The sequence below is a fragment of the Anarhichas minor genome, unplaced genomic scaffold, assembly GCF_050575085.1.
Source record: "Anarhichas minor isolate MPS153535 unplaced genomic scaffold, ASM5057508v1 ptg000062l, whole genome shotgun sequence".
NCBI classification, from domain to species: domain Eukaryota; kingdom Metazoa; phylum Chordata; class Actinopteri; order Perciformes; family Anarhichadidae; genus Anarhichas; species Anarhichas minor.
Genome location: NW_027466508.1, coordinates 264,092 through 282,790, shown reverse-complemented (window position 1 = coordinate 282,790; position 18,699 = coordinate 264,092). Strand labels below are relative to the sequence as shown.

At 42.7% G+C, this 18,699-nt stretch overlaps 1 protein-coding gene across 1 annotated transcript in view; it reads right to left on the bottom strand.

Moving 5' to 3' along the window:
• Nucleotides 1-2,787: 2,787 nt before the first annotated feature.
• Nucleotides 2,788-18,699, bottom strand: part of LOC142933549 (neogenin-like) — a 149,037-nt gene continuing 133,125 nt past the window's right edge. Inside the window, exons 17-29 of the mRNA XM_076077675.1 lie at nt 14,893-15,125; nt 11,383-11,521; nt 9,877-9,984; nt 9,127-9,321; nt 7,454-7,486; nt 7,151-7,219; nt 6,797-6,935; nt 6,380-6,624; nt 5,680-5,772; nt 5,200-5,370; nt 4,223-4,510; nt 3,779-3,912; nt 2,788-3,110 (exon numbers count right to left, since the gene is read on the bottom strand). Of these exons, the coding sequence (XP_075933790.1) occupies nt 3,024-3,110; nt 3,779-3,912; nt 4,223-4,510; nt 5,200-5,370; nt 5,680-5,772; nt 6,380-6,624; nt 6,797-6,935; nt 7,151-7,219; nt 7,454-7,486; nt 9,127-9,321; nt 9,877-9,984; nt 11,383-11,521; nt 14,893-15,125 (1,934 nt within the window). The 3' untranslated portion in view covers nt 2,788-3,023. The remainder of the gene's footprint in view (nt 3,111-3,778; nt 3,913-4,222; nt 4,511-5,199; nt 5,371-5,679; nt 5,773-6,379; nt 6,625-6,796; nt 6,936-7,150; nt 7,220-7,453; nt 7,487-9,126; nt 9,322-9,876; nt 9,985-11,382; nt 11,522-14,892; nt 15,126-18,699) is intronic.

Here is an 18,699-nt window from a genome sequence, read left to right as displayed (position 1 = left end):
TTCACATTTAAGGCAATTTAAACCAAACCCAAACACGCAACCCTCGACTTTAAGGCTTGATTGACGATTATTTTCATTATTGAATAATCTGATAATTTCTCAAATTAACAAATTGCTTGAAAGGGTTGATTTACAAAACATCAGAAAATAGTGAAATATTTAAATTTCTTGTTTTGTCTGACTCACACCCAAAAATATTCAGTTTGATATAATAGATAACCAAGAAAACCAGCAAATATTTGGCGTTTTTCCTAAAAAGTTGCTGAAATGATGAATCTATTGTTAATATTGTTTCTGAATAGTTTTCTGTTGGTTGACTATTCAATTTATCATTTCCTCTTCCCCAGTAATCATAAGCCTTCTAATACTACATAGTTATATACTTTTGGGCAACTGTGCAGAATACACTGTAGATTTTGTGTTTTACCAATAACAACCTATTTCTTTACACTTCAGCAGTGGTGGAAGAAGTACTCAGATCTTAAAGTTAAAGTAACAACACCCCAGTGGGACAATACTCTGTTTCAAGTAAAAGTCCTGCATTTCAAAATCATATACAGTACATTATTATAATACACGAATATACACAATGCTGCATTAATGTGAAACTATTGATTCTAGAAATTGATTATTTTCTATAAATAATCTGAATCTGCAAAGTAACTACTGTTCACAAATGAATGTAGTGGAGTAGAAGTATAATGTAGCATGAAATGGAAATACTCAAGGTACCATAAGATTGTACTTCTTGAGTAAACGTACTTAGTTACATTCCACCACTGCTCTTAATACCCGAGGGGCATCCTGGTCATGTTGGATGAAAAGAAGACGAGCGGAAACATTTACTTTGTTAGTATTCATAATAGTTTGTATACACAATGTATAGGAGCACCAATAAAAAAACATGTTTTTTTTACAAACTTTTTTTTCAACATTTTTTTTAAAAAGCCACAGATTTTTTTCCTACAGAAAGCAGAGAAAGCTCTGTACATGAACAAGCAACAACATAATTCCTCATCATGAGCTGCAAAGTAAACAACTCCGCTGCTCAGATTCATTTCTGAAGCAAAAACAAAAATAAAAAAAATAATGAACATAAAAAACAAGACCAGCTGCCTGCTGCTTACCTAGGACACTACGTTACACAAACAGCGTTGGATATTTAAAACACAAGATATGTAAGAAATGTACTTTTCAAAAATTGTGAAAAAGTGCAATACAGGTTCAACTGTTTACAACTCAATAGATTATTTCCCAAATGGAGTCCGGTCCTTTTTCTCCCTCCTTTGTTTTCAGTCATGTTTTCCCCAAAACGTGTTCCTTGTTTGTATCCATAGTTAAAATCTCTTACAGTTATATTGACATTCATGACGATGTACATTTATGAGAAACATGGTATTCACAAAAGTAGAGCAAATTACTATGATTGCAAATGACAAATTTCTTTGGGTAAGAGGGTAATGAAAAACTAGTTTCTTAGATGAACTTTTTTTTTTTTTTGTTTTTTCCTTTTTACATCGGATTTGTGTAGAGAACAAGCTTCTTCTTTTTTTTCTTCATACAAAAAACTACCATGTAAAAAAAAAAATCTGGGAGTCCCATTCAAACGGCCATCTTTTGTAAAAGAACCAGGGCATTTGATGAAGAACAGCAGGGGGGGGGGAATAAAACAGCAAACGCACCGCTGTGGGAAAATGCACACGTGGTTCCTGCAGTACGCACGTCTGAAACCAAATATTGGTTTTTGGAAACGACACACACATTCGATCGAACTTCTCGTATAAAAGATAACTCGTCTGTTGCAGGTGATTGATTGATTGATTGACTGACTGGGTGTCATGCGAGTTATTTTCCGTCTAGAAGGGGTGGGGGGGGGGGGGGGTCAGCGTCCTGAGTCCTTTAGGTACCCCTGACCTGTGAGGAGATACTGTCAAGTCCCACAGGACTACAGAGAAGTATGTCTTGTATGGTTCCCGCATACAAACACGTTGGTAAGGCTTTTTAAAAAAGGAGCTCCCACGACAAACAGAAGACTGAGAAAGAAGACGCTTTAATGTACAAAGGGGGCAACACAATGCCAGAGGAGAATGTACAGTAAAACACATCAGGCTTCTCTCCCCTTTTTGATATGAAAACTGAGCTTCAGGACTCGCTTGTAATCCCACTTTCATCCCAAATAATAACAATGAAACAAATGGGAAAAATCAAAAAGAATGAGGCAGTTTAAAAAACACACACAACATATGTACATGTTTATAAGAATATGTGTGTAAAAAAAATAATACAATAACATAGAAAATAATAAAAAGTCATGGCACAATATAAGACAAGGGGGTAAAAACAACGTTTATGAATAATGTGGGCTTGTAAAGGAGGAAGGGGGGGGGGCTGATATCCAATGTTCACTTCACTGAAACGGCCCAATAGATATACAAAATGCACAAAGAAAACACTAATCAAACAAACACTGTGTGTAGACTGTGCCGCATGAGCACCAACATCAAAACCAGCATCTTTTTGGACTTTCTCCTTTTGACTTGACATTGAATCAACCGCCGTCTCATCGCGAGCGAACGTTCGCCACGAAACAAAAACACCGCACCGTACGTATTTTTGCTGAGGAAAGAATTCACAATCTTCCGGTTGAAAGCGACCAATGTTTTAAATGTTCATTGTCTCTGAGAATGGTTCTTCATAAAAAGATGAAGCGCATCACCTTTCCCCCCCCTCTCATGGCAATCTCCTTCCTGAGACTGAGCAAGGTAAGCCGAAAAAAGTTCGTAAGTTTCAGTATGGAGTTTGTTTGCTTTTTTTTTTTTTCTCTGCAGGGGGACGCAAGAGTTTTTCTTGGGCACAAGAAGCCATTTTGTGTCCACCAGCCTCTAGCTCCCAAGGTTCATGTTTGGGCGTGTTTGTTTGACTTTAGAGTGTGCGTCTTTCTGTGTGTACGTGTGGATGACAGAGAGAGAGTGTGTGTGTGTTTGTGTGGGTAGGTGTGTGTGTGTGTGTGTGTGTGTGCATGCTCATGGCGCTGTGGTGATGGCGTTCAGGTCCTTCATGAGGCCCTCGAGGTGGGCCATCTCCTCGGTCAGCTCATCGGGCTCGTAGCTCTGAGGGAGAGGAACAGGGTTACTGCGAGGGGCGGGGGAGGGGCAGGGGGGGAGGGAGGCAAGCACCTGGAAGGAGGGAGGGAGGAGAAGAGAGGAAAGGAGAGGAGGAGAGGGTCAGTCAGGGATCTTTAACAGAGGATGGGGGAGTCGTATGGGTGGGGTGAGGCGAGCTGGGAGGGGGTGGGGGGGTGGGGGGGTGGGGGGGGGGGGGGGTCAATGGGACTGAAGCGTAGCAAACAACAAAAACAAACAAAAAAAGGCAGCAGACAAAAGCAAAACATCCAAAAGAGAAGCCGATGTCATCAGATGGTCAACAGCCAATCAGGGATTAGGAGAAAAGTTTAAACGGTAAAAAACAAAAAAAACATTCCAGTTATGGGTTTAGTTAAGATCAGGTGTTAGAAGTTAAACGAGTTGATCAAAAGCCAGCCGACAACGCCACAAAGAAATGGTGAGATTGAAGTTGGAAAGAATAAAAAAAAGAGAGAAAGAACATACAGAAAATGTGGTTAAAACCAATGTCCAGTGGAAAGTAACTGTATAATCCAGTGCCCAAAGAAAACATGGATTTGGAAGGAGCGTGATTGGTATAATTTCATAAGACAAGAATATAACTTCAGATATTCACTGCATGGCTACAAGCAGCCAGTGTGGGGCGCTGTACTCACGCTGTCGACATCTTCCAGCATCTTGCTGGTCTCTGGCACATCAACGGTGGGCACGGTGACGACCATCGGTGTTCGTGTCCTTCCTAGTGTTCCGATAGAGGCTGTTTTAACAACATGGGGGTGAGTAGGAAGCCCTGAACGTGACAAACGCACAACAGTCAGTGAAGGCAACAAATGACGGTGAAATGGAGAGCGAATACATGAACCTCGAGTCCCTGTCTGATGTTTTTCCTCAACTGGACCACATTTATCCGTCACATTGTCCCAGAATGTGAATACCTTTTTATCTCGCAAGAGATTTTTCAAACTAGGTTTGATTTGTTCCCACAAGTTTTATCAACAAAATCCCATGAAAACACCAAAACGAACAATGAAATGATCAACAAGTAGTGTATGTGCATTCAATGTCCGATACATTCTCCGTGTGTCTGTGTTTCTGCTTACCGGTCTGAGCGAGCAGCGGGGTGCTGGGCAGGGCAGGCGACTCGTACGTCGGATGGCTGGTGGTTGGGATCGCAGGCACGCCGAAGCTCTTGAGTGGGTGGGCGTGGGCATGCGGGTGGGCCGAGCGGTGGGGGGGCAGGTTGCTGGAGTAGCTGGGCTCCTCCTCGGTGGTGGTGGAGCCGTGGTAGCTGCCCTCAGGGTCGGCCATGATCTCCGAGGGGCAGGAGGCCTGGGAGGAGGCGGTGGCTGGAGGGAGCGGCTCCGAACTCGGGGTATTCCTCACCGACTCTGGAGGGGGGGGGGGGGGGGGGGGGGTAGATGGGTTTACAACTTTGACTCTCACAGGGAGCAGTAACCGTCTTCATACAGACACATTTAGTGAAAGAACTAGTGCGCTGCATTACAGGTGATAAAGTTAATATTTCTGATGTTGGAAACGTCCTGTATTAACTTTGTAATATGTGAAGTGTTTCCTCTATTTGTTTCAGGTTTCTTATACTTTTTGCAACAAGAGTACAATGCACTAGAGCAGAAACAATAAGTCGATTAATCCACTAACAAATTTGATAATCAATCAAGTAATCTAACAAAATGTTTGAGCAACAATTAAAATAATAATTCATATCTTTTGTCAACTGAACATTTAAAAGTTGAGCCTTCAGCTGTAACTCAACAGACTGCAAACAGTTGAAATCATTAGCATGTCTGACTGCATCCAGCTGGTCAAGTTTTGTTTACTTTGGTAAAAGTTGAGGTGAGAGGAAGAGAGCAAATCGGAAGGCAGGGAGGTCAGAGAAGAGTGGTTAGTAACACTTTGGAAAAATAAAATATGAACCCACAAGATGGCAGCTGCATGTGAATGAATGAGCAAAATAAATCAATGAATGAACATGAGCTGGTGCGACTGACTCTGTGTGTCTCTGTGTGTCCTCCTCTGTGCATCCCCTGCTGTCCAGCAGGTGGCAGAAGTGTCTCACCTGTGGAGTCCACCCTGTCTAGATGGGAGACGGGGGAGGAGCAGGCGTGCGGGCGTGGGTGCCCGCTGCCCTGGTGGTAGAGGTAGCTGCGTGTCGGCGACGCCAGGCTGCCCATGTGATAATGGTGGTGATGGTTATCAAGGGAATGGATGGGGTGAGCACTAATCACAGCTGTGAATGGAAATGGACATGGATACACAAACATACACACACAGGACGAGATGTTTAACCAGCTGTAATAATGATGAGGGACGTGGAAGTATTGCTGACGAGACACGCATGCAGTTTCCTGTAATAAACACACTTGAATATTCGCTGTCCGTCACTTGTTCCCTTGATTAGACATGTATTTGAAAATTGGTAATTTGTTAAAAAATCTTTGTGCTCCAACACATTTTATGCAAAAACTTTCCAAACCGACTGCTCACTATCTGTTATCTGATCATTATCAGTCACTCACACACACACACACACACTTACGCTGAGGCGGCTGTGCGTCAAAAGGCATCATCATTTTAGGCCTCATCCCTCGTCGGGCTGCTAGTGTCGACATGCTGTCCTCTGACTCGTGGCCTAAAAGGTGCGGTGGAAACCAGCCAATCAGAAAGAGCCGCTACTCTGTGTTTTTATGTGTGAATAATCCGTCTGTAGACCTCCGGATCCTTCATTCGTTTTATATCATTGTGTTTTTAATTGCATTTCTAAATATCATCATCACACTCGGCATTCTCTAGCTATGAACTTATTAAATTGAGTGGATTTACTGCACGCGCTGAAAGTTGTAGCATTGGCAGCGGGGGTGCTCGCAGCACTGCCGTGATGACATAAGTGATAGACATTATGTATGAAAAGCATGAAATGTTTTTTTGCATGATAATCACAGATAAAACAACAGCAAACACAAGTGACACAAATTTAAAAAAAACAGCCCAATATCTCCGACACTCCTGCAGTCATCCCCCTAGAAGCAAACCTGACGGTATTAACACATTTCCTACCCGAAAAAAACAGTTTTCTTAGTCAAGCTGTCAAAATGTACTTTCCCTGTCTGCCAACCAAACTCGAGAAGTTTGCTCTGTGTTATTATGCATGTAAGCTCAAGCAGCGAGGATGACATTTCACTTTGATCTCTTTCCCATAACATTAAATTTGAAGTCTTCCGCCCTCGGGCAAGACTGACCACGGTAGGAGTTGCGCCGCTGCTGCAGGTGGGGATTGCTATCCAGGCCGCTATCAGCCGGCGTGATGTCCTGCGAGCTGCGGGGGATGGGCGTTTCCGTCATGACCGGGTTGGGATCTGGCGACTTGTCCATGGGTTTCAGTTCCAGCCTCTCGTGGTGAATCCAAAGATCCGGCGGCTTCAGGTCTTTGGAGTTCCCCTTGTATTTGTGGGAGCCGTTTGTGGACTTTGAGGCCGCTCGCTTTCTGCAGGAGAGAACAAAGAGGTCAAGGGGAAAGACTGACCTCATTCAGAGAGAGAAGTACAAGCACGAGGGGACACGGGAAAGAGCTGAGATGTAGATCAGTAAAAACAGAGTTAGAAGATGGAGGACTGTGAAACAAAAAGAGGACCAGGAAGTGTGACTGAGCCTCTCACTTTTTCTGGTGGGACGTGGTGCGCCGTGTGCACAGGAAGGCCCCAACCACCACCACGATGATGGTGAAGGCTCCCACTGAGATGATGATGACAATGACCAGGATGTGACCTTCGCTGTTACCTCCCACCCCTGATTTACCTCGAGAGGAGAAAGACTTGATTAGACGAGATACATTATTAAATACCTCTTTAAAAAGACACCTAACTATAGCAAAAATAAGGACACAAATCCAAAATTGCAGATTTCAAAAAGCATTATCAAGAGAAAAGAAACAACCACATCATGATTTTAGTTCTTGTCGTCACTGATAGCTGAGGATCTGTTAAAGGCGGCGGGTGAGAGCAAAATCTTACCAACTGCAGTCCTCGGGTCCTGTGGATGTTGGTTGCCTGAAGGCCCCGCTTTCGGTGGAAGATTTGAGGCTGATTCAAAACGGAAAAAATGTTTTACTGAAACTTTCCGCAAGTGTTTTCGTGGCCTTTTCTACTGTCACATTTAAGCCGCTGTCTAACATTCACGAGATACATAACAATCCGAAACATTTCTACAAGCACGAATAGATTTTGCCGGTCATGCAGCCCAAGATTTCATCAGCCCAGAAGATGGTAATCTGCAGAGTCAGCAAGTGAAAGAGAAAGTGTAGAGGGGGAGTTTACCTTGGTCATTAGCCATTTTGTCAGAGGACTCAGCTTAACAGGCCAAAGGAGAGCAGGGGGGGAGAATAAAAAGCAAAAAACAGGTTAGCTGAAAAGAGCCGCGTGGGAGACAGAAATGAAGCGAGAGAGGGGGATTGTGAGGAGGAGGAAAGAGGCAAAACTAGAAGAATGAGAACCAAACAGCGAGACACAGGCAAGGTGACATTAAGAGCAAAGCATCTATGTAAAGATACAAAAAACATCCTAAACACGTACTGGTTTTCAAGAGAATAATTTGCGTCCCACGAGTAAAAATGGCCCAAAAAAAGAATGCAGTTCTGTCAAAAACATTCATATAAAAAACAAAATAAGGTGTTTGCAGTGGCTCTGAACTGAACCTGAAATAGATTTGTTACATTTAGAGTTGGATGCAAATTTGCTGACCAGACTTTGCAGTGATTCAGTCATCCCCAACCAATCGACAAGGCTTTTGGGAAACATCTCCGTCTCAGCACTAAAGAGACTCTCACAACAACTTCGTCAGGAGAACTTGTATCAGGAAACGTATTTTAAGGCAGGACGTCATGCGGCAAAGCGCTGCGTTGGTCAATCACATCTGCAGAAGCACACGTTCCTGGTGGAGAACTTTGTAATGTGAAGCGTCTAGTTCAACTGTTTACCTCGTGATCCTCGTGATGAAAGACTAATACCGCTGTGATAACTCTTTAGGGCTGTAAAATCCTGTCTGTTGCGCAGTGTTTTGGGATCCGATAAAACCTCTAAACGCATTAATCCGTTACTTCAGCTAGATTTCCTGGATTGCATTTCACGGTCTCACCAGTGCCTCAAACCAGTCATAACCAAAGACTGGGTCGGGACCCACTGGTGGATCGCAGGAGATGTCATTAGGGTTGCCAAATAAATTAGCTGAATTTCTTCCGTAGTCTTTTATTTTGGCGTTTATATCTGCAATTCACCTTTGAGACACAAGAGGGAGCCTGAATGTTCATTTTGTTCCGACAATTGTAGCCTACTGTAGTAACATTGAATCTAATATGAAAGGCTAGTGTAGATCTCATTATCTGATGAGGACATTAAAAGAATGAGAGAGCCTTTTAACTCTGCCTGAATCCAATTATTTGGTCTTATTCATAAAGTATGTAACATGTAAAGCTGTGATTTATAAAATGTACATGTAGTTAAAATGACTGGTTTACATATTTAATATAAGTTGATGTGGAAATGGTCATTAATGTTCATTTACGCACACATTCGCTCTTATCATGATTTAGAGATAAGGCCTGTTGTGAATTGGTTTGCGATGGTTTGTCATTTTAAAAAAGATGAAAAAGGTTTAGTAAACACTGCCTGAAAAAACACGCCCTCACCAACCTTGTTTTAATGCGTTTGGTCTGAATGAAACGCTTATGCATGACGTTTCACCAAACACGGAGCAAAATCAAGACTTATTTGGAGTTGTGCTGTTGGCGACCTGACTAATATAAATCCAATACTCGTTCTCTCTCCTTTTAGCTCTTTTATGCTTCCACCAACACCAGAGAAAGAATACAGCTCTTTAAGTTACAGGTGGGATTCTAAACTTTAACTATAAAAACATTTTTAATGGGGCAAAACGGTGAATGTAGTTTCATTGTACCATTTGTCCTCAACGTGTTTTCATCCCACCAACTTACTCTTTGGAGTGCGGAAATGAACGGCCTCGGACATGGGGCCCATGCCCTTTGAGTTCCGGGCCTGGATCTTGAAGTAGTAGGTCGTGTCCAGCGTCAGCTCCTGGATCTGGTGGGTCAGGCGGTTGCCCACCACTGGTTCAATAACCCAGTCGTGGACCTCTGCGTTTACATCCGTACTGTAGTAGATGATATAGCCTAGAACAGGGAGGGTTTGAAAGACAGAGGCAAATACGTTAAAGGGACAGTTCAGCCCAAACTATTTACTTTCACCCACAGTTCCTACATGAAACTTCTTACAACAACGTCTGTGGATTAACTTGAGATGATTTCACTTCTTACAACAACGTCTGTGGATTAACTTTCCTGTTGAGTTTTACAAATGTATATTTTTGGGCTCTTTGAGCATCACAAGCTGAGTATCATATAGTCCCAAAATATTGAAGAGAAGGCAGAAATCTCTATGTAAGAGAGAAAAATATAGATTTTTTTTTTTGTGGTACAAATTTTCTTTGTACATTTTAAATAAAGAATATTTTCGCTTAGATCACTTCTCCACCTAAATGTGATTTCCTTAGTCAACGTTTTGTGGAGAGTTGTTGAAAAAAAGAGGTAAACGGGTCAGAAATCTTCACTCTCCATAAACACCAGATTCTTTCATTGTTAGAGAGGAAAATATAGGTTGAACCTAAATCTAGATTTATCTGCGAGACCTCAATATATGTAACACACAAGAGAGACTTTCAGACTCACCAGTGATCTTTCCATTGGCCTCAGAGGGAGGCTGCCAGTTGACTATTATGGTGCGAGGTTTGTTCTCTTTGCTGACCACGGTCACGTCTTTCGGGGAGGAGCTGGGAACTGTGGGGGGTAAGAGGTGGTTGAGACAGGACATTTGTTGTGTCGTTGATAAAAGGTAAAGATGGCACACATTTTAGTATAGTTTCAAATTCATCATCATAAGTAAGTTTCACGACACGATATGAGTAAACTGTGTGTGTGTGTTTTTGCATGTGTAGCTTAGCACATATTTTTGATACCGTATGTGCATTTAATGCATCTACGTGTTGTGTATATATCGTTAGTGCTTCTACTGCCCTCAAAACTGATGACCTGAAGTGTATGACTTTTAAATGTTTAAATGTGTTTGTTTATGACTTTGTAGATAAAATCCACTTGTACACTTGTGAAACAAACCCCTGGCTGGGCAGAAATAATAATAATTTTAAAAAATGGCTGTTCTCCTCACCTCTTATAAAAAACAACTAAAAGCTCCACTTGATTTTTTAAAAAGTCCAATAAATCTCAAATATAAAGAGGCCGTTTCAAAGAAAATAAGCTTTTGTTTTTTAATGTACGGTTTATTGTCAGGCGACTTTTAGCTCAGCAGTTACAACTTAAAATGAGGTTTGGGCTCTGACACTTTAGTATCTGCAGTATTAGTTCGCAGCACTGCCCGAATCTAAACAAACACTCGAGGGATTGAGCAGTGTATTTTCAATACAGAACGGCCGATGGATATAAAAGCCCTCAAGAGTAATTTTAACACCAATACACTCAATTTATGCAATTTAGATGCAGCGGACTCAGGGGAGACGGTAATCATTCACTGCCATCACTCAGATATAGTGTCACGCAAAAAGGTAACATACAGTTTAACAGTAATGGAATAATAAATCAGGGTAAGAATGAGGAACCAAAACAAAATGTATTTTGTTTTATGAGCTTGAACCCATAAAAGAGTCGGGTCTTGGTTTGCTCCTCAGGCTGAGACACCTGGCCAACGGTCTGCAAATCAAGAGAAACACGTAAACAAATCATGTGCTTTAACTCAAAACTGTATTTGCATTCTTATGATTATTATTGATTCATGATTTGTCCATTTGCGTATTTCGCATTGAAGCAGGGTTAGTCAGAGTTGCTCTCAGTGAACAGCAGAGCAGCGTTCAAATTATATTCGCCTATCACTAAATTTGCTGCATGTTTTCCTCAATTTCACTTGCAGTTAGTTTGAGATCTATTGATAAATACCTTCATCATTATCTAGATTATATTATAAAGTGCAGTGACAGCTTGATTTTCCACAGGTGTGTCCTCTCCTTCCATTTGGGCTGCAAAAAGTAAAGTGTTACTCCTAGCCAGACAGGGGCTCGTTACACTGGACATGTTGGTTTATGTCTTTGTGTGATGGTGTCCATTTTGTGTGTTTCTGCACGAGTATTTGTATTTGTGTGTGTGTGTGTGTGTGTTTGCTCCTACTGGTCTCAAAGGTGGTGCCCTGTGCAGTCATGCTCCACGTGCTGGTGCGGCGCCCTTTGGTCACCATGACGGAGAACTCGTAGAGTGTGTTGGGCTTCAGACCGGACACCATGTGGTTCAGGCTGGTGGTGTTGGCCATCTGGGGAGGAACAGGCAAACACACAAGAACACACTCAATAAACAAGAATTCAGTTTATTTCAGGGCAGATTGAATCCACTGAACGGTGATGAAGTCTCCAGGGAGTCAAAAGTAATTCTGCCAGGCACAACAATACACTTATTGTAAACTAATGACTGTTTGACACTTTTACTTGAAAAATCATCAGGGTTATTTCTTTACTAAAACAATTGGCATACATTTGTCTCTAAATAGACTAATAGATTGATCATTAACACAAACAGATTCTGCATTCATACAGTATGTAGAATCTGAAGGCAACGGGACATGATTTTGGCATCGGAAGATCTCTGCTTTCCGTTTATAGTCAGAGTAGTAGTGACAAATGCAATCTGTGAACTCACCGGCTATCGTCTTGACAATAATTTAGATATTTAGTTTAAAACGTGTAAACTGGCAACTTGTGAAAACAATATCCGGCCGTAGACGTCATCAACTCCAACTCCAGCCTCGCATCTCAAGTTGCAAATCGGATGATAAACAACGCGCAGCGTACGGAAAAGGAAGTCTTGGAAATACATCCCCTTGACCCCAGTGGCCTGTCTGCCATCAGACCGATAGCAGATGGGTTTGCACAATCACTGCTCTGATTGCTGTGCAGAGTTTAGGATACATTACACACACACTGACCACTGAGTGGAACCAGAACCTTTTACATTTTGCGATGCTCAGTCAAGTGTGGTGATTATAAATGAGCTGTGAAACCAAAATACAGCAAATTACCATCATGAACAGTTACAGAAAATCCTGAGTTGCATGACCATTTATCTAGGTAGTAGCTGGCCTGAGCGGGCAGGTTTTGCTCTGGGTTGCAGCAGCAGTGAGTCAGGTTCGCCCGGTCTCTAACAGCCCTATCTATAACGTTGCGTGCTTCGACAAAAGTGCAGTTCTCCGGTGGGGGCTGTCAAACAGAGGGCAGTGGGATAGGAAAAGAAAACACTCTGTTCTTGAGAAACACGCTGCCAGCTTGAGAGCAGTCGTCTCTTCAATAATGTACAAGCTAGTCTGGCTAGACTCGCTCCGAGCGTAGAGAGAGAGAGAGAGAGAGAGGACGTGATGAACAGTGGCATTAAGGTGACAGCATCGCTGCTGGTGAGACTGGCATCAAGATATGCTTGCAACATATACAGGATGTAGATCAGTGAAGAATCCACTGATGAAAAAAGAGCTGGTAGACTTGTTAACGTATTGAATTTGGTTAATGGGACAGAAACATAATGAGCCTGTGGAACTCTTTAATTATTGTCACAGTGAGAGAATCAAACTAATTGAAGCATCAAGCAGCAATACTTGACTGCTGAGTCTGTGTGTGTGTGTGTGTGTCTTGGAGAATGCACTGTCAGATCTACAGACTCTTTTTCTGGTTCTCAGTTTATCTTGTCCTTGCTGAATAATTTATCAGCAAACGTTACGTAGGCCTTTATCGGAGCTTTCCTCGGTCACAGGTTTGCATTCATGCATGTAGCCATGAACACACACACACACACACACACACACACACACACACACACACACACACACACACACACACACACACACACACACACACACACACACACACACACACACACACACACACACACACACACACACACACACAATGCATTCCCTTAACTCATCCAGAACCTAAACCTTAAAACAAAGCCTGAACCCTCAAACCCCGAAGGTCTAATTCTCAAATTGGTCCTCACAAAGATACAGTACACACGCACACACACTGATCTAGTATTGGGAAGTATGTAGTCATCGTAATTGAGCTGCAAGTGAAGAATAAGAAGCTGAATCTCAAACACCTTGTTTCAGGCTCGGCTCACTGTGACGCCCTACAAATATTAACTCTATTTAACACACAACACTCATGTGCACGACTTCTTATGAATGACTAAAATAGGGATATTCAGGTTATATTAAACTACTCAAAGAGTATGCAGCATGAAATCAGGCCACAACATTCAACAAGATGCTTCTCTTCTGTTGGATTTCCGACAAAGTAGCTGCTCAAAAGGTGTTTGCTTCGGTATTAAACCGCCGTTACTGTGGATGTTAGCCAAATCAACCAGGACAGAAATCTTAAGGAACATGACTTTAATAGATAATAAAAAATAATCCTTAGTTGCAGTCCTTCTACCGTAACATAATAGACCGTAGCGAGTTTAATTAAACCAGTATATCTACAGACGAGTTGTACGGTCAGACAACCTTTAACAGTTCAGAGCAAAGTTAATTGTATTCAGCTGATTGGCTACGATACAAGTCTTCTTAGTATCTTGTAAATATAAGAATTTGATTTGATTAAGTTCTGTTGACCCTGTGAGCCATCTCGTACTCGACCTAAAACCATGTTGAGAGGAAGACTCCAGTTTAGAACAGAGCGACTACTTCTCTTTATAGTGCTTTGAAAGTTGGATGACAATAGATCATCACTCGATTAGAAACACCAGCATCATGCTGCCCCTGTACCTGCTGTGGGAATACTTTATTATATATCATCTTATGACAATACTTTTTCATTCTCAGCTCATCTAAACATCTCTGTGGTAAGTGTGGGCGGCGTGAAGGGAAGAACAGAGTCCCACAGCACTGAAATGCACAGAAATCGTACTGTATTAAATGAAGGAGTATCGCCTCAGTTTAATCAGAATGAAATGATACTTTAGTGAATTACATCAAGTTGTAAGCAAGTTTTTTCTTAGCTTAAAAGTACTGAGCTAAACCAGAAAAAGGAAAATTAAACTGGAGCCCCTTTTTTTTGTATAAATCCTCCTCAATTAAATTAACAGCCAGAATTTCAGAACTAGGCCGTTTCAATCCAATAAATCTTCTTGCTGAATTGAACAAACGCATACAAAACCAAAGGGGCTGAAAGCAGGTGATGTCACAGCATTATTTAGTCATATCTTTGGGCTACAACACAAGTTAAATCTGGACTGCACTCGCCGAAAGGCTGAAAACCTGCCGTACGCTCATAAAACATGAGGACGATTGATTCGTTTCACCGAGGCGTCCGCGGGCAGGTTGTCATAGTAGCCTGTTTTATGAGTGAGAATCACAATCCTACTATTGAGTGGATTATTAACAAAAGACCGTACACAAATGCCGTCCATGTGAAAACGTTCCATTGTATATCTGCCGCCATCTATTCAAGCAAGCGGCCAACGCGCTCTGTCAGGTCGAGCGCATCCAAAGAGCACCTGAGCGGACGTCATCCCATTATTTCTAACACCGTCGGCTGTGACCCTACATCAGCGCATGTGTCGTACCCCGTAGCTCGAGACCGCGTCCCAGCCTTTATTAAATAGCCTTGCACAAAACCAGGAACAAGAATCTCTTACCTTCACTTTGGTGTTGGCAGGGATGTTGGTCTTCCAGCGAACCGTGTAGAACCGGTTATCTGTGATCTTTTGGTTCTTGGGCAGCGAGTTGTCGGCCCAGGTCACCTTGATGGTGTCGTGGCTCAGCACGGAGGACTGAACGCCCACGGGTGGCATCATGGGGGAGGGGTCTGGTACTGGGGTGTATGGAGCATGGAAGAGTTCGTACAAGTCATCATCGGGGTCTATGGGGTCTGCACGTCAGGCAGGACACCCGCATGCATGCACACAAAAATTAAAATGACCAAAATTAAAACATAAGGTGAAGCGTGGCGGATCAGACAGTGGAGTCGAAAACAGGATGCAGGGAGGGACGAACAGGAAAACAACAAGGTTAATGAGTTAAGATGGGAAGGAGGGAAAAAAGATGAAGGCAACAAGGATGGGATTGGGAAGGGTGAAGAGAAAGAGAGAAGAATCTATTAGAAAAAACAGACACAGACCTCTACAACAAGACACATCTACAGACTTGGTTGCTATATAGAAGTGTACAGTATGTGGTGTTCTATCAATAGCTAGTGTAGCACTACAGAGAGAGAGAGAGAAAGATACTCTATTCATAAGAAAAGATTACAGTAAATGGAAAGCTAGGCTGAAAGCAGATACCCACAATCCTACAGCCAACTCTTTTCAGAGACAGGCAATACTGAAATGCGTTTCGTTTACATCACGGAGCTTTTCACAACACTTCAATGCAAAGTGGATAAACAGAAGGACACTGAATGCACTGGAACATTTCCCTCTATGCAGAGTAACGTCAAAAAGCTGCGTTGTGTCCTTGAACGCTATAGAGGAAATACAGGCTTTAAGTAAGCCTGCAGGCGGAGAAGAGGGTCACGGACAAGTGGTGGCTGTGGTGGGATGCGTGTGTGTGTGTGTGTGTGTGTGTGTGTGTGTGTGTGTGTGTGTGTGTGTGTGTGTGTGCGTGCGTGCGTGTGCTGCTTCTGTTCATGGGCTCAAACTTTATTTTCATGTTCTTGTTCAGGGCAAGTAAAATACCTCTTCAGGCTAGTAAATCTAGAAGAAAATTACATCAAATACATGAGACAAAGATGGAAGTAGCTAACCACTGAACATTTTGTAAATCCATTGCTAAACAATCGTTGACAAATTCCTTATCTTCTCACTATAGATCGTCATATCCATTGATTCAGCATTTAAGTACAGAATTAATTTTGAAATCTAGTGGCATTCACCTTTAAGGGCCCCAAACAAAGTGCAGTCCAGCACTTGAATATGACAAAAGGTATTCAGTATGTTGCGTAACGACAACCTGATGCTTATGTAAGACTGACTGAGTGTGTATGTGCGCTCGCACAACGAACAGTGTGTGTGTGTGCGTTTGTGTGTAAGGTTACACCCCATAAAGCCCAGTGAGCATGTGCGTGTGTGTGTGTGAGGGAGAGAGGGGCTCAAACAAGCAGCTTCTGGTCGACACACTGAAGGATAAAACGTTTCAAGATGGCCTCCCGGCCGCTGGTTCCACTGCTCTGTCTTTGGTTTAGGTGCGATGGAAGGCGAAGCTTTGGTCAGTCACCCACGATGACTCTCCTCCGCGACCACTTGTTGGTCGTCTCCTCTCCGCCTCGCTCCATTTGACACCTCTTTGTACGGAGCCGCCCTCATTATATTCCCAAGACTGAGTCAGAGTGTCAGAGTGAGTGTGTGTGTGTGCACAATGAAGATCTAAGCATTCATGTGGTTGTGGTGAGGCACTGAGGGTTTTGGAGTGGGATGCAAGCTGCATTTCTTTACAGCAGTCTCCGGCGGTAAACAGTAGAATCCATTGCAGGAAAGAGGCCGACTGGCCCGCGGAACATTTTGTTCCAGATGCGGGCGCAATCCCTCATTTCTTGCTCTTCAGTTAAGGCGTCATACTATTATAACATATTCAACCTAGCGCTCTCTCAACCTAAGTTCACAAAGTTTCTCCCCCAGTTTTTTTTTTTTTTTTTTTTCCAAAAGTAAAAGTGCTATGTAGGTCAGCTCGTCTTTTTAATTCCGACTTGAACAAACTGGCAGGAAGGGAACGCGCCCCAGACGATTCAGCAGCAGACGATGGTGGTGGGCTTTGGTTCTGCTTTGAGAGGAAACGTTTGGATCTGACGAAGGGTTGCCAAGAACACCACAGGGGGTCTGCGTGTGTGCAGCGCTGTGTGTGTGTGTGTGTGAGAGGAAGAGAGAGCTTCATAGAGAGAAGTGTACAGTATGACAGTGTTCCGGGTGTGTGTGCACACTAAGACTGCCACCACCCCCCACTTCGAAGCATGTTGACGTGATTCATGTCATCCAGCATCCCACCTCTCTCAAGCTTGGCGGTGCAATGGTGCTGCGGTGGAGACAAAGTGGAGTGATCAAGGCTGAGCGCGGAGGTGGGAGGCTGGATGGGAGAGGAGGCGGGTACAGACCACATTCTGAGACACCCCAGGGTGCATGGGCTGGTTGTCTTCTGACACTGTCACATAAACTGTGTGAACTCAGCTGGCATGCCGTCTAACTGACTGCGCTTTCCCCACTTTTAAGATCATACGTCAAACACGTTGGATAGAGACTTAAGTTCTTCTTCTAATTGTCTCAGATCACGTACGACTTGTGATCTGAGAGGCTTAAAGAATTATAGGTTGGCGGGCTGCAGCCAACCTGGATTGTCTGCATCATTATAACGAAGCTGCTTCATTTTAATACACGCAGATATATGCAAAGATAAAATCAAAGGCGACAGAGTACGGTCCAATTGCAGTTTTACAGACAATATTGATATAAAAAAAGAAAAATATTCTCTTGAATTGGGAAAGAGATTGAGCCGGTATTGAGCCGGACATTTTATAATTTAAAAATAAAAATGTCAATGCTCTCATGAAGGACTCTACTACAAAGTACGTAAACTATTGTTGAGACCCAGCAGGGTTAAACTGTCGCCTGTTCAGAATAATCAAAGGTATAATATGTAACTTTTCCGCATTAAAATGTCTAAAACTGACGAGACCTATGTTATATGTTTTGTTGCGTTGTGTACTTACACTATCCCAAATGTCTCCAACAATTTTCAAACCCAGAGAAATCTGGAATTTAATCAAGCTAACGGGTCATTTGGTCACCTGTCAATGGCGTCATATCCTCTTTGCCCAAGCATCAGTCTGACAAAAGGGGGTTAGAAACTGACTTGTTATCCAGTATCAGGCCACATTTTTTATGATGCACTGATCTTGGTCATTTTAACCGCATGAAAGATTTTAAATCATCTGACGTCTGGATCTTAAGTTATGAGAGAAACAAGCTGGGAGAACGTTAACTGCAGCCCCGCCGGGCATCAGAGAAACCGATTTTTAACGTAAGACTGCTTTTAATCACCAGCTCCGTATGTTTTGAGAAAAGAGGAGACCTCTGTGGAGACTACAAACCTCCTTGTTTCGATTGTGAGACCCCAAGCTGCAGAAAATGACATATTGTTTTTTAATATAGTTTTTTTCCTTTACCTGCCGTAAATGTGGGACTGGATGCACACAAATTGACTCTTCTGTATGCAGAACGTTCTCCAGTAATATTTCTGTCCGCTCTTTGTGATTGGATATCTGTTCCATCAATTATGTGAATCTTCCCTGACAACTGGGGACGACTGGTAATCTACGGGCAAAATATGAGGGTTTTGAACATTTGATTAAAAAGAGTCTCAAGTAAGCTTGGAGCCATTAAGGAGAGAGTTAATGAGAGCAGTGAGACCAGTTATCTCTCTGGTAATTTGGAGCCGACAGTCGAGGCACATTCTGC